At 31.0% G+C, this 21,432-nt stretch overlaps 3 protein-coding genes across 13 annotated transcripts; 2 read left to right on the plus strand and 1 right to left on the minus strand.

The window, feature by feature from the left end:
• Positions 1-210: 210 nt before the first annotated feature.
• Positions 211-9,360, minus strand: LOC139091676 (uncharacterized). 8 transcript variants are annotated; one of them, XR_011544533.1, is made up of 9 exons: positions 6,940-7,008; positions 3,578-4,935; positions 3,424-3,509; positions 3,105-3,338; positions 2,300-3,026; positions 1,906-2,067; positions 1,761-1,834; positions 1,488-1,598; positions 211-1,109 (listed from the first exon to the last, which is right to left on the minus strand). XR_011544533.1 is itself a non-coding variant. In XM_070641832.1 (8 exons), the coding sequence occupies exons 2-8, from the start codon at positions 4,949-4,951 to the stop codon at positions 1,022-1,024; spliced, it is 2,745 nt and encodes a 914-aa protein (XP_070497933.1). In that variant the 5' UTR covers positions 4,952-5,545; positions 9,187-9,360; the 3' UTR covers positions 211-1,021. The 8 variants fall into 8 exon arrangements, 7 of the variants coding, with proteins under 7 accessions (XP_070497933.1, XP_070497941.1, XP_070497973.1 ...); XM_070641832.1 differs by lacking the exons at positions 1,488-1,598; positions 6,940-7,008 and adding an exon at positions 9,187-9,360 and having other exon boundaries at positions 3,578-5,545; XM_070641840.1 differs by lacking the exons at positions 1,488-1,598; positions 6,940-7,008 and adding an exon at positions 9,183-9,360 and having other exon boundaries at positions 3,578-5,545.
• Positions 9,132-12,040, plus strand: LOC139091724 (transcription factor Ouib-like). Of its 3 annotated transcripts, XM_070641887.1 has the most exons (11): positions 9,132-9,241; positions 9,915-9,985; positions 10,047-10,187; positions 10,241-10,495; positions 10,558-10,784; positions 10,843-11,007; positions 11,074-11,084; positions 11,507-11,531; positions 11,597-11,642; positions 11,716-11,745; positions 11,822-12,040. In XM_070641887.1, exons 2-11 carry the CDS (start codon positions 9,953-9,955, stop codon positions 11,993-11,995), a joined length of 1,107 nt encoding a protein of 368 aa, XP_070497988.1. In that variant the 5' UTR covers positions 9,132-9,241; positions 9,915-9,952; the 3' UTR covers positions 11,996-12,040. The 3 variants fall into 3 exon arrangements, 2 of the variants coding, with proteins under 2 accessions (XP_070497988.1, XP_070497995.1); XR_011544534.1 differs by lacking the exon at positions 9,132-9,241 and having other exon boundaries at positions 9,851-9,985; positions 11,222-11,531; positions 11,822-11,869; XM_070641894.1 differs by lacking the exon at positions 9,132-9,241 and having other exon boundaries at positions 9,851-9,985; positions 10,561-10,784.
• Positions 12,041-12,432: 392 nt separating this feature from the next.
• Sbf (SET domain binding factor) lies at positions 12,433-21,356 on the plus strand. Of its 2 annotated transcripts, XM_070643967.1 has the most exons (14): positions 12,433-12,774; positions 12,882-12,976; positions 13,042-13,513; positions 13,574-13,854; positions 13,920-14,179; positions 14,243-15,669; positions 15,919-16,561; positions 16,640-16,771; positions 16,834-17,975; positions 18,115-18,736; positions 18,795-19,157; positions 19,219-19,343; positions 19,401-19,489; positions 19,546-21,356. In XM_070643967.1, the coding sequence occupies exons 1-14, from the start codon at positions 12,729-12,731 to the stop codon at positions 19,636-19,638; spliced, it is 5,790 nt and encodes a 1,929-aa protein (XP_070500068.1). In that variant the 5' UTR covers positions 12,433-12,728; the 3' UTR covers positions 19,639-21,356. The 2 variants fall into 2 exon arrangements, with proteins under 2 accessions (XP_070500068.1, XP_070500060.1); XM_070643959.1 differs by having other exon boundaries at positions 15,919-16,771.
• Positions 21,357-21,432: the final 76 nt, after the last annotated feature.

Here is a 21,432-nt window from a genome sequence, read left to right on the forward strand (position 1 = left end):
CAATTTCCCTCCGTAATCTCTCCATTCGTCTTTGATAGTAAGTTCGACGACGTCGGCGAGGCTTTTGACTGAAATTACCAACAAAATGACTTTTAATGCTGTTTATTAAATACATCTATAATATTATTATATTAAATTCTATTTATTTTGCAAAAATTTTTCTTCATTGAAGAAGGAAAGAACTTAAAATTAATTTAATAAGATTTTTTTTTTTCATAAGCAGCATACAATTTTTTTTTATTTCTGAAGACTTGGATGAAAGTTTCATTGAACTCGAGAAATATCAATTTATTATTATGTATGTATGTTTATACAGAAAGCTTTTTTTTTTTAAAATGAGAACTGTTTAAAACATTAAAACGAGTACATAAACTTTTCACTGGAAAATGTATAGTTTTCGTCATGAAATTTTTCTTCACTAATTAATTAAATATATAGGTTTATGCTTGCATACTATGTCATGGTAATATTTCTTGTGATGGTCTTCATTTGAAACATTAAAAAGAGAATATCCAATGATTAGATATTCTCGTGTAACTGGGTAAGTATTATTCAAATAATTACATTTAATAAAGCTAACATTTTGTAAAAAAAAAAATTAATTAAAACCTTACTTATCCAACAATATCTATCGTCGAAATAAATAGATAATAATAAATGACATACAAACAATCTTGTTCTTTTTACAAAAATGCATTTCGAATTAGAATTATGATAACTTTAATTACAAATCATATCATTATAAATTAAAGTAAAAACTTGTTTTTAATCGTAAAACATGAAATTATCGTAAGATTAAAATCTTTAGTGTGTGGTTTTATAAGACAAACATATTTATGGCTACATATTTTTCTCTTAGTTTTGGTAAGTTGTTGAGTATGTATGTAAATAGGTTTTTTTTTGTTTTTTTATTTTTTTGTAGTACACATTGTGTATTAATCTTGATGGCTACTAATTTTATGGCCAAATGTAGAATTCAGTTCAACACCTTCCATGCTCAGCATGTTTAATCACTATTATTTCACCATTCATTAGAGCAATCATCAATTTGAGATTCAAGTAATTCAATGTTTGATTCATATTGTTCATATTCATCTGTGTCGTCAAATCTGTAAACACATAAACGTATAGATTAGTTAAATGTGTGAATGATCACAGGATCGATTTCAGTAAAAAATGCATTAGCCCACATTCCTCATTATTTAAGATTATAGTAAGAAATCATTCACAATAAGTGAACGACCCACAAGCAAAATTATTCCTAAATATTTAGTGAAATCGTTCCTTGATGCTAATGATTTAGTTAAGTTATTTAATTGTGAGCATGATTAGTACAATTCACATCTATGTCTATGTTTTGTAAATAATAATAATAATTGTGTAAGACAAGGATTAGTAAAACAAAATTAAAAGGAAAAGGCTTTGTATTATGGTATTAATTTTGCCTTAAATCAATTATTCTTCAAATTTCCATAACAAAATCTTACCCTTAGACAAAATTTGGAATTAGAAATGATCAATTGACATTATTTTTGCTAACTAATTTGAATAAAATGTACTATCGATATATTTAATTGTTATGTTAAACTTGCTCTTCCCTTTTATCATTTTTATAATATCATAATACACGAGAGGAGGCGAATGAAAATAGAAAAAATATTTCGATTAAGGTACAATGAACAAAATAGTAAAGGTACACAACTGAAGATAGATAATTGTATTTCATGGAATTAATAAAATAGAATGCAATCAATATTTACCCAGTTCCGTCGTTACTTTCCTCTGCAACCAAAAGCTCATATTCCTGTGCTGCATAACGGTCCCAATCAGACAGCTATAAAAAAATTAATAATTTTTTGGTTTGAATCAATAAAATTTACATCAGAAAATTAATTAATGTCTCACCTCCTCGCTATCTTTTTGAGCAGCAAAAGGATCGCGCTGTTCATGTTCCATATATTTCTCAAGATTAAAGAATGTGTCAAAGAAAATCGGAGTCATTTTACACCGCTTTAAATCACTTAAAGTTATGCAATCTCTTTTGATTGGTTTGATCATGTCTAGCATCTAAAAATAAATATTTCGATACATTGATTTAAACACATAAATTATCTGTGGAAATGTGTTGATGGATACGTCGGTTCAGTAAACTTGTCTCGTAAGATTTTCAATTCATATTTTAAGTCTCTCTAGGTTTTCAAAATTTCAAAAAAAAACCCAACGGATTTCAAAAATTCAAATGAACTGAACTGAAATGAAGTTTGATTTACTGAACAGACGACCAAGAAAAAGTAGTTACCTGACACAAGCAATCTTCAAAAGGTAGAGTTTCTATTCCTAATTGTTCCATGCGATGCTGCTGTTCCTCATAAAAATATTCCAATTCATACATTGATAAAACACCATCTCCATCTATATCCATACATCTAAACCAATATTCTATAGCAGTCGGGTGATTTTTGTCTTCTTCTGCCAGTAAAAACCATACAAAATCAGTATAAGACATACGGCTAATTCCAGTCGTGCCATTCTGTTGTCTACTCCGTCCTCTTGTAACACAACCCGAAAATATTCTTTCAATTATTCTCGACGACAATGCATTGTCGTTATGTCGCGCTAAATCTTTCTGATCTATGAATAGATCATGATCTCTGTCCAATTCCCAAAATTTACAATAAATTACGTAAAAGTGCTCATAACTAAAATATGCCATTATTTGATTGATATCCTCTTCATCTTCCAATAATTGAATAACATCTAACAAGTTTGATCTTCTCAGTTCGCTAATTGATATCTTTCCCGACCAGCTGCGATTCACACAATAAAAAATTCTGGCTATCACCGTATGTACATAACGTGAATGAAATTCTGCAGCTTCTTTCAGAAATGCTAAGCCTGGATGAGAATCAACGACATCTTGAATTAAAGGTGCCAAATCTTCGGGTAGTAAATGTAATCGAGAACGATTGCCTCGAGAAATGATGTGGATAAATCTAGAGGCGCTGTCGTGACAAAAAGTCGTCATTCTGCAATAAATGATAAATAAAATAAAAAAAATTATTTAATTAATTTTCAACACAATGAAATGTTATTATGTGACTTACTGTCTCCAAAAATCTATAAATCTGTTTCCATTAACACAACCTGTTTTAGTTAACTGTGTACACATGAATAAAGGAACACGCCAGTACAATGGCACTTGACATATTGTTACAACAATATGAAATTTATCTCGAGGTATTTCAAAGTTCTCAAATTGTTCGAATACCAGCTCCAATCTTTGTATAGTCGTTTCTGTCGTTATTGAAGGAGGAGGCTTGCCATTCGGGAAGAAGAATCTATAATTTATTTGTTTTTAAAAGAGAAAAATAAAAAACAAATTAGTATACTCAATTTTCGAATCATCAATTTTAATTAATTTACTGTGGTATAGTAAAGTTGATGGACTTCCTTAAATGACGCTGCAGTGTTGAGTGCAAAGGAGGAAATACTTTATTTACTGGCTTAGCCTATGGAATATAAAACGCAATAATCTCATTAAATAGATTTATTGATTTTGGATTTAAGGAATGCTTGCCTGAATTTTAGGTTTTTCCGTTGATTGCCTTTGCGGAGCCTTTTCTGGACATTTTTCAAAAATTAAAACTCGTTCAGCAACAGATCCGCGCGATAAAAATGGTCTAACAGGACTAGGTATGCTTTTCAATTCAAACTTTTTATCTTCAAGTTTAGACAAATCATGTCGTGGGATTCTCGTAGTCGAGACTCGAGCAAAACTTGAAAATCCCTTTGAATTATCTTCTTTTTGTGGAACATAAATCGGTGTGTGATTGGGCTTTTGTGGAGGATTTGGTTGATTTTGTGATTCGACATCATTATTATTCGAATAATTATCATTCTTACTATCTATTTTACAGCTTTCCTTTATAGCTACCGACAATCCATTTAACTGCTGTTCTGTCTTTGACTTGTAATCAGTTAGTGAGGAAGTAATAACTTCAGGAAGATTCTTGTCATTTGTCAAGACAGTTCCAGTTTTTAAAGCATTTATTAATTTTTCTTCTTCACGTGACACTTCATCCATCACGTCAATCGACTTTCTACTCGATTTATCATTCGGAGATAATTGTTGACTTGATGTGGATCCACTTTTAATTACTTTTTGATCGTTAGGAGTTTTCATGTCGGATACAGGATTACTAAAATTTCGATTATTAATTATTTTACTTTTAAATGGCCAAGTTGGAACATGATTGAGGAGATGTTCAGGTTTCGCAGGTGTTTCAGGCTTCTGAAGCTTTGCACATTTCTCAATAGTGTCTTTAAGAACGTCCGGTACTTGATAATAGTCAGAAGACGATGAATTTTTCAATATATTGCTGTTTGTAATTATGATACTGTTTTTGTCAGGAAGTTCCTTACTGTTTCGTATGCTTGATGAAGGTATTGGTGATGTTGAGGGTGATGATGATGAATCTTCCCGGAGATTCTCAAATTTCTTTAGAGCAAGTTTGATAGTTGAATTTCCTACAGGACTATCGTTACGTTGAGCAGCAATTCTTGCCTTATCTTCATTTACAAATGAATCTACTAATTGCTTTAAATTATTATTTGACAAGTCAGGAGCTTTTGATAAAAGTTCTGTAGACGTAAGTTTTGATGGCTCATCCAAAAATGTACGTTTCGCTAGCTGCGACGAAGGTGATAATTGTTGATTTAATGTACGATTAAATGAATTATCAGTTTCAGGATGGCACTTTAATATTTCAGTTGGAGCCAAACCACGTGCTTTCCATTCTTGATAAATGGCCTCTGCGTGATCTGATATTTGCTTAGCAATCGACTCTATCGATTCAATGTCTTCAGCGACTTCAATACTCGACGACGGTGAATTTCTTCTCACATCAGATGAAGACGAATTGGATGTTTGTTTAGCTGTTGTTGTCATCATTAGCAGAGATAGTGAGATTTTGTTTTTGTGTATTTTAAAGAGAGATTCGTCGATGAGATTCACAATTTTTTTTCAATAATTCGTCGTTTTTTGATATTTAGAAGAAAATTAGGGATAAAAGTAAATGTGAGACGTTATTAAAATTTTCTGCATTTCTAATGTTTTTGTTTGAGATTTTTTTTTTTTTTTTGTTTAATTTTGTTTTTGCATTTCTGATGACACACAAAACACATATGTTAAAATCATAAAACAATTCTTATTAGCGGCACTTCTTTTTTTTATACATTTTCTGTTTTTATCTCGATTTTTTTGTATGTTTTGGTTCTACAGCATTTTGTGCATTAAATTCACTATTATTATTATTATTATGTTTTTTTTTATGCAAGATTCTTTCGTGTATATGATGAATATTAATCACAAAAACTCTGTTGTGGGATAACTTTGTCAATAAAATTCACAAAATTTGTTGTTGACACTAATTTTAATCCTTTTCATTTAAAATTTATTTATTGTGTAGTATTATTGTGTGTTTGCGCCATTCATTGTACTTAAACTACATGTTTTGTTGCTATCTTGACCTGATGATTCTTTTTCCTTCAGATAGACAGCATTGAAAAAGAGAGCAAATAAAATTAGTTATCAACTAACGAGTTCATAACGAAAATAAGAAGATATAGATATATTTATAATAATTGACAAAGTCATTTTCCATTTTTCTCTCGTCATTTAAATTCATTAATTTTCGATATACTCATAATTCATTGAAATTGTGCATTTTTATGTCACAAATAAACTGTCATGTTAGAAACGTACAGTAGTCAAGAATGACATATTGGCAAGAACAGTTAGAATACACGATAAGATGCAACGTGTTCGACTCATACGCATTTATTAGTATGTAAAGTTATGCATAATTATTTTTAGCAGAAGCGACGACAAAAAATAAAAAAATTGGAAGCTTGCTTGTTCGGTTCGATGGAATTGTTTATGGGCGGAAAAATCATGTTAGACACGCATCTTCTCATACACTCATTACTACTTGCTAGATAGTTATTTAAACATTTTTATACAATTACAGTTCTAGCGGCTTTTTTTGGGATTCTATTTTTTTTTGGAAGTTCTTTTAGATTTAAACGTCGCTTTTTTGATTTTCTGAATCTGAACGAAAATTCTTGAGATCAGAGTTATCTTTTGAATTAATGTCAAATTTGGTAATCAAATCTACATTTTTGGCTACATCGTTGCTTTTAGGTGTAAATCATGATTAGATAGCCCGAGCGACACAATGTGGCGAACCACATTTTTAATAATACAGCAACACATCGGTGTGCTCTCAACAATGAGTTCCATGAATAAAATGTATTAAAGTTGTATAGCCAAATAGAGGAAGTTGAAAGGTCAAATATTTGAAAATTCCTCCCCAAAAAAATGTGTGACTATAGCAGTAAATCCATCATACTAAGTCTTCTTAATTTCCATCAAATATGACATGTTTATATTAGTGTGTTGGGAAATTTCGCACCGCGGACACTAATTAGAGCAAATGAACGTGCTAATAATTACAAGAGATTCTATATTCTCAATCAACATGTGATCGTGACCTTACTAACCACAGTAAAAATTATTCGATCAAAAGAGGTGTAGGAGAGAGATTTGATGAAAAAAAAAAATAAAACTTCGTAATAGCCAAAAGCGTCAATTAAAGCCGATAGATAGTGGAAAATTTCTCGTATGAGAAGATACGTAAATATACTATATAAATGCACTGGGGATGAATAATGAACAAGAATCTCTCCACTAACTAACTAACGAGATATACGTGAAGAGTGTAGGTCAATGATTAAATAATTAAAGAGCAGAAACATCAATCCTTTTACAAATCACTTTCTTGTTAATTTAAATGTTTAAAATTAGTTATGTAGGTTAAAAAATCAACTAACTAGCTATAAATAATTAAAGTTAAAGAAAATAGAAAGAAAAGAACTCACTTAGAGAAATAATATTTTGATAATAATAGTTAAATGAGTTATTCATTTAATGGATTTTTTATACTAGATAATGATAGTGATTTGATGTAATTACTAATCTCACATATAAAGTTATACATCACTATAAAAAATTAAATAAGAATCCGCATGAAATTTTGTTATTTTTTTTCCTTTCATCATTTTATTTTTAGATTGCGTTGAGATTCAATTTTTTTGTCATGTTTCTACTAACAAATGTACCTCATTTACTAGACTTTCATTTATATACACGTAAAATAAGTATGTTGCAGCAATATTTTGACTCAAATTCACTTCACCGTAACAATAACTATGTTTTTATATTTTTATTAATTAATTTTCTATTCTTTATTTTTTTTACACTGCGATTTTGTCTCTACACGACGAATTCACGTTCCTAAAAGATCTCAATTTTCGCTCATCATCGCAAAGTCTTTTTTTTTTCGTATAATACATATATGTAGTGATATATATAAATGAAAATTTTGGCTTGCGACGATCACCGATGTTGATTTACATTTTCTTCTGTACATACATCAAGAAAATGAAAAGTCTCGCTCAATTCTCTCTAGAGTAGATGCACTGCGTGTATTAGAGAACTAACTTCATTGATCATACTTTTTTTTCTTTCTATAATCCATGTAATTAATATTTCCACATAGAAAAGAAGGGAAATTGAATGAATATGAGCAACAAAAATGTTTTTTTACTCTCAAACATTTCATGTAAGTTCATAGCCTATGTGTACGGGGACGGTGTTTCTCTCTCTGAGAGATAAATTGAGTAATATTGGATATTTTAGATGATTTTATTTAAATCATTCTTTTTTAAAATTTGAGAGAAAAATCGAAAATTACTCGTTTTAGACTTAATATTTATATATACATACAAATGTAATTGAATTAATAAATAATAATGTACCCATAATCAAATATGTATTAATAATAATGTCTATATAGAATGTTATCTGCAAAATTACGTTTTAAAATGTAAACATGCACTTGATATATTTACACTATAAATTCTACACTTTACTCGATATTCTGGTACTTTATGATGCAAATTACTATTGTGGGTAATATGAGAAACTTAAAGTCTAATACACAATTAATAACTTGGCACATACTTATTATTGAACTATAAACCTAATGCCACAAACAGTCAAAACAGTCGAGAGGAAGGAAAGAAAGAAATAAATAAAAAAAAATACTGAAAGATCTTGTAGCTTAACATATACTAAACTTGAATTCAATAATATTATTTATTTTTTTTTGTTCAGGCTTACCAAATCTGCAATAAGTGAGAGACTTAAAAATACGCCTTATAAAAGATATTACACATATTTCTTCAACACACGTTCACAAGTAGTTATTCGTTTACTGTGGGATCTATCGAAAATGACGAAGATTTTCTTTTCACTTCTTTGAAATGCTCACACAAAAAACACAAGGCGGTTTCAATAAGCATTATTTAATGAATGAATGAAAATGTAAATTCCAATACAACAACAAATTCTATATCGTGTGTATTTATAGCCATATACTTCGTTGTTGCTTAAACCTTTATTTTTTCTTCATCCAAGAACATTATTGATAAGACTTTAAATTTCCATATTCTTAATAAATCTTCTTCAAGTTACAGACATGAAAAAATAGAAAACCCGAAATTATCGGAAGTATTACTATGAGCACGTATGTGCGTTAGTATTTATATATGTAGCATAGCTCTCCTCTCTATGTACCAAATAAATCCTTTCAAATGCTAGATTTTTAGTCAGTCCAAGGATAGTGTCAAAATACTTGTTTTCTTAATGAAAGGCATTCGCATGCAATAATATTTGAAAGATTCAATAAGCCACACGCGAGTAAACTTGTTATTATGAGAATTAATACAATATTAGTACAATATTTTTAGTGTAAAACATAAATTTCGATGTATGTACTTAATTTTAATGTCAAATCTGTCTCTGTTTTGGCTAGGTACTACAAATGAGCTAATTCAGGGCAAAACAATTAATTGTGTTAAAGCAAATTGTGCAGAAGTTATACAACTAATGCTAATTACCATATTTTCATACTGTCTAATGATGTTTTTGTGTGATTTAGTAAAGCAAAAAAAAAATATTGTGAAGAAATTAAAGAAAGTTAAAAAATTCATGCGAACTACACAAATCATGCAATTTGTACTTTTTCTAGCATTATTAGTTAAGTTTTGTGTCAATTTACCTACATTGCAGTGATATATGATGGGTGGATTTACTGTATTCTTGATTTTTTAACAAAAGGTACGGAATACAAAAAGAGACGTCCAATACTAATAGTAATACTATGCTTTTACACTCAATCTTTTAATTAATTAAATCAAATATCCACAAGATTATGATTTAGTCTTTCACTTTTAATATTACTCACATTAGAAAATAAGTCGTTAAATGATAAAATTAATTTTTTTAAAGTTTTCAATTTTTTTTCTTGAAAAATACAAAAGTAACTCTCCAAAGTCCGTACAAAAATTACTCAAAATTCTTCAAGAATTTTCATGGATGATATCTCATAAAGTTCCTTAAATCCGGCTAATTTATCACACATTCTCTAAGTTTCAGGACTAATTCAAGCATTCCTTTCTATTAATTATCTAAAATCATTAATTCCTTACATTTGTATACAGGTTCTAATTAATTTCAAATTAAAGTCACTGACTATGGATAATTTTCCCGAGCTACAATCCTAGACTGTCGCTTTAAAATTAATGTCAAATCAGCAATATCCTAATACTTCCGTCTATTAAAAAGTGTCATTCAGTAACCAAATTATTGTCACAACACATTTTGGAGACTGCCATGACACTATAATATGACTGCCACATGAATGTCACATGAAATTTTTGTGCTTCTCGGGATTTTAGTAAATAACAAAAATATTTAAAAATATTTATCCGTAAAATTTAATTAATTACAGCGGTTTAGGGACAAAACGATAGAAATAAACAACAGAAAATGGAGGAACGGATTGAAACAACTTATGCGATGGTTAGTTTACTAAATAGAAACAAAGCAGATTTTCATAAAATATCAATTTTGCTAATTTCAGGATCAATCAAGCTCAATGTTTAATAATGTGTGCAGAATTTGCTTACAAGACGGTGATCTCATGTCTGTTTATGATAAATCTATAGATAGTGAATTCTCTTATGCGGAGAAAATTATGCAAGTTGTAAATTCTATTAATCTCGTAAGTTAACTGATTTATGCTCATCATATCAGCACTAACTGTTATTGTTGTAGAAAAAGAAAGGAAATCTGCCACAACAAATTTGTGCAAGTTGCATCAATGATTTGGAAGCTGCTTATCGATTTAAAATGAATTGTGAATCAACAGAAGCTATCCTTCAAACTTACATCACACCAAATAGCGAAGGAAGTGAGGAAATCGATGAACAGGAGCTTCCTGTTGATGATTTTTACACATATAAATCGGAAATAATAGATACAGAAATAGTTGTTCCTGACAATAATGATCACTTAGATAAAGACTTGGATGTAATAAGCTTTTATGACTAAATATTATTTGAGTTTATTAATAGACATTGTTATTTTGATAGCAGGACGTCCTTGCAAAACCTGAAGACAATGAGGAGATAATTTCAGATCTGATAGATGATATTAAGCCTCCTACTAAAACCAAAAAAGAATCAAGAGAAAAGTCAACGCGATCGAAGCGTATCAACAACCAGTCAACAATAGATAAAGATCAGGAACGAATTCATATTTGTGAAATATGCGCAAACCAGTACAAATATCGTCATGCTTTAGAAGTCCATATGAGACGGTAAATACATATCATTTGTCATGATTGCTCATTTATGAATGATTAATGTTTTAATTAGGCACAATAATATTAAACCCTACGAATGCCCGGAATGCAAACGTAGCTTTGTGATACGATTCGAATTAAAAAGGCACATGAGAGTTCATACAGGTGCGAAACCATATTCATGTCGGTTTTGTGAAAGGAAGTTCTCAGATTTTGGATCAAGAATTAAGCATGAACGGTAAGCATGATAGATTTTGATAATTTTTTTTCATTTTTCTAACTCTTACCTTTAATTCTTTTGCAGATCTCACACAGGTAAATCATATGTCTATGTCTGTTACTTCATTGCAAGCTATTTGCTTCGAAAATGTTTGAGAAGACGCTTAATTGATGTTCTCTGTTCTGTATGGTCTGTTAAAGATGTCATTCATCAGATTCTTTATTTCCACTAGGTTCTCAATTGTCAGCATCACTTTCGACATCAACTATATCTTCAAAATTGTCACTTTCGTCGCTGTCTTCGTATTAAACTGATGTTTGCATGAATTTTAAATCAATTGTTACTTTGATCAAAAATTTCTAAATTGTCTAATTATAACAAGATGCTGGAGAGAATATATTTTTGAATTTTTTTTATTAAGCTACTCAATTGAAGTAGAGTAGCATGTGATGAATTAATTACAACCAACTCAAAAATTTTTGACTCTTGATTTAATTTTATTTCATTTTTAAATTAGGCGAGAGACCGTATATCTGTCAAACGTAAGTATGACAATTTTGGAACTATAAAAATTCAGTACTAATAATGTATATCTTTGGAAAAACAGGTGTGGGAAGACATTCGCGTATTCACATGTTTTAAGTGGACATTTGGTATGTGATTTACTCATGTGCAACATTTTATGTCATTTCTAATAAAAACTACTTTCTATTCAATTTTAATTAGTTAACGCATACAGGAGAGAAACGGTTTGTGGTAAGTTTGATTTATCTTATTAGAATCATACCTGTACCTGTATATGTAATTAATAATGACATTCCATAAACAACAGTGTACGATTTGTAATAAAAGATTTACAAAGTCACACCATTTAAAGAGTCATATGAACACGCACCTAAAAGCTTTAAATAAACAACAACAACAAGAGCAACAGACTACAAAAATTCAATTAGCGCAAGAGCCAATAAAGGAGGAACAAGAGTTATTAAATGTTGTGTATATGTAGTATAAAATTGGAATTAATAAAAACTGAAATGCTTAACGATAGAAATTATTTTGAATTTATTTGGGTCTAAATTATAAGTTCATCGGCTAGTGTCTAACATTGTCTTCAATTGTCATGCTTAGTGCCTTAAAGATACAAATTAGATTATATCATGTTATCTGCATAAAGACGTGTTAAAATATGAAGATATCATGTAATATTGACTTAAAATATATTTAGCCGATTTTCTACAAACATGGAACCAGTGATTCTTAAACTTTTTTAAGCCGCAACCTGCTCAAAATCCTCAAAAGATCCCAAAACATAATAAAATAAACAAAATTTAGCGTCATCCAAATATATGCACAATTCAGTGCACTTTATGTGTGACGCGGCACGAAGTTTGAGAAGCACTGATTGATACAGTCGCTGGTTTTTATTCCACAAAGAATAATAATGTCTACAACGTTTCTCTACATAAAGTAAATTTTTTAAAAATAAAATAGAATTAGTTTAACGTGGAAGATTAGCGATTAAGTAGTTTGGTACTGATATTCTAGTGCTTAATTTTAGTAAAATGATAAAATATCTCGCTTATTAAACGGAATTAATGGAAATATAGTGAAATACACTTTCAACAAGTTCTTTTTTTCAAAGATTACTTTATTATTAAATAATTTATAATTGTTAATGAATCATATTCAAATAACAATGATATGCATGAAGCAATAAGTGGAATAGGAAGAAAATTAAAATGTCTCATCGTCTAGCTGATTATTTTGTTATTGTTGGATATGAGAGTAAGTTTAAAACTATTTCCTTACATTCCATAAATTTGTTTGAAAGTTCACGTCAATTAACCCGGAGAAAATATTAAAAACAATACTTTTTGTCGATTGATTTTTAGGAAATGATACGCGTAGTCAAAATCCAGGTAAAATCATCCAACGATTTCCGGAGAAGGATTGGGATGATGCACCATTTATACAAGGAATAGAATTGGTAAGAAAAATTATGAATTTTTTTTAATCTCTAAATTTTATGCATGTACGCATTTTCTTTCTTAGTTTTGTCAGCCTTCAGGGTGGAGCCTTTCACTGATTCAAGATGAACCGAAATACTTTATGTCCGTTTTGACTAACATAGATGGAAATCATTATTATTGCGCGGTTTTGTCATTTTATGAAAAAATTTCAATCGTTCCAAGCAAACCGCCAGCAGATGAAGAAGAAGAAAACATTACCTTGAGTAGCAAGCAAATTATACCATCCAGTTCAACAATTACGCATCACAATATTATGTATGCACCAAAATGCTTAGTGCTTGTATCTCGATTAGATTACTCAGACACATTCAAAAATTGTCTCAAAACGATCTATACTGTATACTTGGAGAATCTGCCGTTTATGATTGAAACTCTTATTGGAAACATTCTAGGATGTATTCAAATTCCCAGTGCCGGTGGTCCTCAAGTGCGTTTCTCAATAGGTGCTGGCGATAAACAAGCACTGCAACCTCCTCTCTCAACATCATTGCCAGGTGAGTTTCCATTATAGGTGTTTATGACTATTAATAAAATTTATGGCTTTCTAATTTTAGTTACTGGAAATTGTGTTCGAATGCTGTTTAAACAATTAGGAATGAAAAATGTTTTGCTTTTGTATTGCGCTGCAATGACAGAACACAAAATTCTCTTTCATTCGTCAAGCTACTCTAGGCTTACAGAAAGTTGTCGGGCACTCACAGCTTTAATGTATCCATTACGTTATACTCACACATATGTCCCAATCCTTCCTGCATCAATATTAGAAATCCTCGCCACACCTACTCCCTTTATTATGGGCATAAATAGCAATATGCTGAATGAAATTAATGACGTGGTGAGTCATGCAGCCTTTTCACTTGTCATATTGCAACATATCTAATCATGACTTTTATTTTATAGCTCGATGTAATCGTGGCCGATTTAGATGGCGGATCCATTCACATACCCGAATCTCTTATCATACCAGTATCACGACTTCCACCAGTTCTATGGGATAATACAAATTATTCATTGACAGTTATTTTACAACCGGAACTTGCAGTCGCAGACAATGCTTTTGCAAGAAGTAATTCTAATTTCAACGAGAATCGCAATCAGGAACTCATAGACAAAGAAATTAGAGCTGTTTTCATGAGAATATTCGCTCAACTAATGCAAGGGTAATTGACTGTTTTTTATCGTTATGCAAATTAAATATAATTAACTTCATTGTTACACTTTAGATATCGGTCCTGCTTAACGATAATAAGAATTAATCCAAAGCCAGTTATTGAATTTCATAAAGCAGCATTTTTGGGATCACGAGATGTTTCTGACATAGACTTTTTAGCAAGAGTTTTGGATAGCATGTTCTTTACAACATTTGTATCTGAACGTGGACCTTCATGGCGTCCTTGGGATGCATTTGATGAGCTGTATAATGCAATGCCGGAATTACTAAAGTCAGAGAATCTTGACAGAAGATTAATACTTCAGCATATCCAACAATTGGCTGAAAAACTTTACATAAATGAAATTCCAAATCCCCAGAGTTATCCAGAAAAGATATTAACCCCGCCAGAAGGCGCATTCTCAAGAATTCATCATCCAGAATTTCCCAAAATTGATTCCAGTAAGGTCCAAATGATAATTAATGAAGGAATTAATAAAAATGATCTGCAATCTAAATTACAATCGTATCGAAATAATCCACGAATTGTTCCGATTGGTCCGCCACTTCCAAGCTTCAATGATGGACGACTGACAGTAACACATGCTGCTCGAAAAATGGAAGTAATTAAGAATTGTGTGAATAACATTTTTGAGAATAAGATATCGGATGCACGAAAAATATTCCCTGCTGTTATACGAATCTTAAAGCAACGCGATGATGCTAGACTGTTTCTATGCAGAGAACTTGCGAGATTTGTTCAAGGATCTAATAAAGCTACTCTCGAACACGCACAATTTGATCTGGTATGCAAGCTGATGAATCGATCATTGCAGGATGAATCACCGAAATATCAATATGATATTGCAGCAAACATACTGCCATTATCTGTCTCATTTTGTCGTAAACTAAGTCCAACGGTCATGCAGTTTGCTTATAGTTGTATTCAAGGTCATGCAATTTGGAAAACTCAGGCATTTTGGGAGCAAGCTTTCTATCAAGAAGTTCAAGCTAACATTAAGAATCTTTATGTAAATAAGCCAATAGACAGGAATAGCTTTTTTAATGAGTCAGTTCATAGTTTAATGAATGAGTATAGAACTTCATCGGAACCGTCAGCATTAGAGATTGCTGCAAAACAAATGATGGAATGGCCTTCAATTGATGCTGCAAAACAAAAAGATTTAGTTATGTCAGAAGAGCAGATACTTTATAGTCAAGCTTTACATTATGCAAATCGTATGATATCATTGCTAATTCCATTGGATGTACGATCCAACACAAAAATTAAGAAGATTACTAAACATGTTGATGACAATGCCAGTATTTCAAATAGTGTTTTAGAGTCAAGAAGTGATCAATCAACTGATGGTTATGAAGACCGAGATGCCAGTGAAGTGGAACAGACAGTCATTCGACAAGTTTGCAAATTTATCGACAAAGTGTGCAATGAAGGCGGTGTTTCACCTGACAACATTCGTAAGCTTCATTCGATTATAGGTGCGTTGACTTTATCTATTTTTTACAATCATAAAACTTTACAAGCACCAATTAATGTCATTAGAGTCTCATTTTGATTGATTAGTAAGCATGTCATGAGATAAAATTTCAAACTTCAGATTTATTGGTGCTTGTTACTTTACGTAAGCTTTGCGTTACGTTTTATGTAAAATTTCGTAACTCGTGGTTTTATTTTCAAAAAAAATTTAACCGTTAATTTTTAAATATTATTTGACCGTTATTTTTTAGGTGGACTTGTTGATATGCAGTGTGAGACTTTGGATGTTGTATGTCGAGAATCGAAACGAATTCCACCAGTCCAGAAACCGAAAATTCAGTACCCAACACTTTTGAGTGGAGAAGAAATAATGGGAGATGCATTAAGAGCAATTCTCCTTGTTGATGGACGAGAGGAAACGATTAGTCCGTTATTGCCAGCTGAAGGTGCTTTGTTCTTGACAAACTATCGAGTAATATTCAAAGGACTTCCAATAGATTCTCTTACATGTGAGCAAAGTGTCATTCGATCATTTCCAGTGGCTTCTTTGACTAAAGAAAAGCGCATATCTGGAATTTTATCTAACGAACAAGTTCTTCCCGATGGTTTACAGCTTAGATCATCAACGTTTCAACTTATTAAGGTGGCATTTGATGAAGAAGTCTCACATGAAACAATTGAAATATTTAGAAAAACACTGAATCGATTGAGACATCCAGAAGATGAATTTGGACATTTTGCATTCGCAAATCATTTGGCATTTGCTGTAAAGCCGAAATATCCAAAAGTGAAGGAAAAGAATTCAACATTAAAAGTTTTTGCTAAACAAACTCTTTTGCGGACGGCGAAGAAAGCTGGAATAAAAACGGGCAAGAGCTCATCCAACAAGCGAAAGTATATATTTAGTGGAATTAATGAAGTTGAACAATTTTATAATAATCCAGCTAATAATAATAATAATGTCGAAAATAGTGACGACGATGATAATGCTTCAGAAGAAACGGAACCAAATCCCAAATTTACTGTTAAAGATGTAGAGAAACTGAAAGACAGGAGCTTTGTTAAAGATTGGCAACGATTAAACTTGACATCAAATGGCTACAGGTAGGCTTACTGCTGATTCCTTTTATATCTATAGAAGTTATAATACTATTTTTCATCTTTAGATTATCGTCAATAAACTGCAATTATAGTCTATGTCGAACATATCCAGCAATGATAGTTTGTCCAAAATCAATAACTGACGATCAGTTGAGATCCTTGGCGAAAACATATAAGAATCAAAGAGTTCCGATCCCAACTTGGCGTCATTCAAATGGTGCCGTCTTATTAAGAAGTGCTTTGTCATTGGCTAAAAGTGTAATGGGTATGCTTAAATCTGGATCTGCAAATACTTCCGTTGAAGGAAAAATTGATGGTCTGCAGGATCAGGACAGATATTTCTGTTCTATGATTCCGCATCATCAACAGCAGCAACAACACATGAGTCATGCAAATATTCTTAGTTCTGAGTCTAATATTTCTATAGATTCACTTTTAGGACCAAAAGCACATTTAACACCATTAAGTAATCGTCGAAATGACGGAATGAGAATGATGAATCAAAAGCCTAGCAATAAATGGGAATCTTTAAAACGCGGCGGTGCTCATTTCAATCAATATGATGATCATTTTACTATTCAAGCACCGACAAGAGTTCCTTTGTACATTCTCAGTGAACGATCACAATCAAAATCTGTTAAATTATCGGAATTAGGCGTTGAGTACATACCAGTATGTTATAATGATAATCGTCATTCTCGTGAAGCATTCAAAAAATTAATGCGGGCATGTCTTCCATCAACAATCATTAACGAGCCGGATCATACTTTCTTAAAACTCATTGAACATTCAGAATGGCTTGATCAAATCCGAAATTTATTACAACTTAGTGGAACTGTTGTAGATTTAATTGACATTCATGAAGCTAGTGTAAATATTGCATTTGAGGACGGATGGGATGTGACATGTCAAGTCTCGTCTTTGGCACAAATTTGTCTCGATCCGTACTATAGAACAATTGATGGTTTCAGAGTTTTGATTGAGAAAGAATGGCTGGCTTTCGGACATCGATTTGGACATAGAAGCAATTTAAAGCAAAATAGCAGTGCTTTTGCTCCAATCTTTTTGCAATTCCTCGATGCTGTTCATCAAATTCAACATCAATTCCCCTTATCATTTGAGTTTAATGAATATTATTTGAAATTCTTAGCATATCACTCCGTATCATGTCGCTTTAGAACTTTCCTCTTTGACTCCGAGTTCGAACGTAAGTAATTTGACTTTTAACGACATTTTGAAATTCAAATAAAAGTTCGTTTCTGTTCAGTTCATTTGAATTTTCAAAATTCGTTGAAATTTATTTTCAAAAAGATCGTTAAATATTTCATAATAATTTCTTTTTCTAGGCTCTGATCTTGGTATAACAGCAGTTGAGGACAAGCGAGGATCTTTAAATTCTCATAAGCATATGGTAGAAACAGGAAATAATTCTGACGATGAGAGTCTTTTATATCCAGGCGGTTTGAGAAATTCAAGCACAAATCAGCCAAAACTGGGAGTCTCGATATTTGATTATATTGAAAAGCACCATGTACGAACACCAGTATTCTATAATTTTAAATATATTACTAACCCAAATCAGCAAGTATTAAGGCCACAAAGCTCTATAAATATGTTAGAAGTATGGGATTTTTACACGAATGAAGAATTAGCACAAGGACCAAGTTATGACTTGGAATTAATAGGATCTGAAGTGATTGACGAGGAAACGGAATACTCATTAAAGCAACCAAAGAGAAAAGTAGTGACAGTTGGTTACGATAATATTTATAGAAATGAATCAGATGCGTTTACAATTTTGTTAGAAGATTTAAAGCAGGCAGAATCAGAACGTGGTATATTGCCACAAAAATGGAAGCAAGTTTGGGATAAGTTGGAATTGCCTCTCTCTGATTCCTTGACTGATAAGATGAATGTCTTGTCTATTGGCAATGCTTTAGGACGATCGCATGGACGAAATATGCATATGTAAGTTTATTTTATTTTTAACATGTATAGATTCATGACTGATGATATTTAAATTTAGGGCCACAATGGATATTCTAAGACGTGGACAGATAACTGGATATCAGGATCTATCTCATCCGCATCGATTTGAAAAGCATGTTTATACGACACCAAATAATTGTTCGTTATGTGGCAATCTCCTTTGGGGTCCAGTTCGGAACGGTGTACGCTGTATGGATTGTGGAAATTCTTATCATGAGAAATGTGCTGACTCAGCACCGAAAAATTGCACCAAATATAAAAATATTGAAGGAAATCAAACCCTAATTCCACCTAAGAATCCAAATGATATGCAAGATAGTTGCAGTATAGCTAGCAATAATACAAATGATATCTATCGAGGATTTGAAAGCAATATGCCTGAGAATCGTACACATGAAGGGTAATTTAAACATTATTTTTGGGTCAAATAAAGCAGGTCAACAATCATATTCTAATTACAGTTATCTGTACAAAAGAGGAGCTTTGTTGAAAGGATGGAAGCAAAGATGGTTCGTGCTGGACTCAATCAAACATCAACTGCGTTATTATGACTCAGTTGAGGATTCAAATTGTAAAGGAGCAATAGGTACAGAATCATTACTTCAAATTGAAAGTCAATTCTAATGTTATGGATATTTTACAGATCTTGCAGAAGTACAATCAGTGGGACAAGCATCGAGTCCTTTCCAAATGACAACGTCAAAGAAGATTGACGAAAAAGCATTTTTCGACGTAGGTTAATGACTTCTTATTCTAACAAGTCTTCTTAAAATTCATTTTAATTCCAGTTGAAAACTGCAAAGCGAAACTACAATTTCTGTGCAATCGATGCGACAAGCGCTCAAGAATGGTTAGAAAAAATTCAAGCATGTCTTCAATAAGCAAACTCGTTTGCTCGCGCTCAACTATTACGTGATTCCCTTATTAACTATTCATATTTAATTTTTACAAAATTATGCCAATATCTTTTCCTATTATTGTTGCGATTATAAAATTTCTAGTTATTAAATTTTTATTTGTCTAAAAGAGAAGCCTATCATATTTAACTGATTTATATGATGAGAATATATGAATTATATGTGTATTTATTGAATTCGTCAATGGGATTCCGCATTTAATAAAATAATTAACTTATATAGATAATGAGATTAATTTATAGAAGACGACGAGAATTTTTCATGAACTCAATAAAGAATCATTGCAAAACATTATTCAAAAATATCCACAAAGGATCATTAAATGCATTTTTGTCAACAAAATTATTTCCATCACCCATAATTCCTTTCGTAGAATCACTTTAAAGTTACACAGCAACGACTGACTTGAATTTTTTAAAATAACGGACTTCCCGAATTCAAATTTTTGAACTTTAAAATAACGGATAGTTCAAATTTTGAACTGAAATGATTTAAATTTTAACGGACTTGTCAAATTCAAATGAACCGAACTGAAATGAAATATAGATTACTGAATGACTATTTTGAACTTTGAATTTTAAAAGATTTGTCGAATTCAAATGAACAGAGTTGAAATGAACTTTAGATTACTGAATGACTTGCTAATAACAGCTTTTGCATAAGGACAAATCCGCCAAGTTCAAAAAGTACAAAATTTTTGTTTTTCACAAATTTTTCTTTAATTAAGCACTTAGAGAAATATTGTTGTATTAAATGAAGTGTAATAACAACAAATGAAAAACTTAAGGTGATATTCTGATGCTATAAGTCACTCATTAAAGAGAAAATTTGATTTTTCGAGCGTCAATCGATCCTGCACACAAAAAATTATTTTCTAAAAATTCAAAAAAATGTTTAATTAGCAATCTAGACGGTATAAGCTCGATTAATTTACATTTCAAATGTCCAATTGTATCGAAAATTTTCATCTAGCATTAAGTAATCTTACTTAATAAGACAAAATTAACAAAAAATAGCGTCAATCGATCCTGCACAATCGATTATTGCAAAACAAATTCACGAAAATTTGGAATATTTACAAAATTAATTTCAGTTAATTTATGATTTAAGCATCATTTTATCGTGTCTAATAATTGAATTGTGTGATTTGATGATGTTAAAATTTTGTTTTGAATGAGAACATTGCCTAAAAACGTCTCAAATTAGTTTTTTCTGTCAACTTTAACGAATTTTTTGGAATTTGAAAAAAATAACAAATTTTGTCAGTTCGTGTTTTCTGCGGATTTGCTCATAAATTAAACTGCTTTTTTGGAAATAACCGAATAAATCAAGCTATCGCTGAGCAAGAAACTAAGAAAAACCGCAGCAGTGCACAAAAATACCCGTATAAGAGAAAGATTTATTACGTTTAGAATGAGTTTTTATTTAAACCATAAATTAATGTTCAAATTCTATTTTTTTGTCACATTAATATAATATATTTGTTAATATTCATATTGTTTGTTTGTTTTTTTTTTTCCTTTTTCATTTATAATTTATAAATTTAGAGAATTAAGTACATTACTCATCTGAAGATTTGTAAATAACAGTATCAGAGTCGTCATGTGTCAATGATTTTTGCATACATTACACAGAGATCTATAAATTTTTCTTTCATTTCATTCATTCTTTGTGTTTTTTTTTTTTTAAAAAAATTATAAATAAAAAAAGTAAAATAATAAAGTATGGAAATGAATCGATCTAAAAACTCAGTCAAAA

Source organism: Chironomus tepperi, unplaced genomic scaffold (genome assembly GCF_022539635.2).
Source record: "Chironomus tepperi strain 1889 unplaced genomic scaffold, CSIRO-AGI_Ctep_v1 contig_16, whole genome shotgun sequence".
NCBI lineage: Eukaryota > Metazoa > Arthropoda > Insecta > Diptera > Chironomidae > Chironomus > Chironomus tepperi.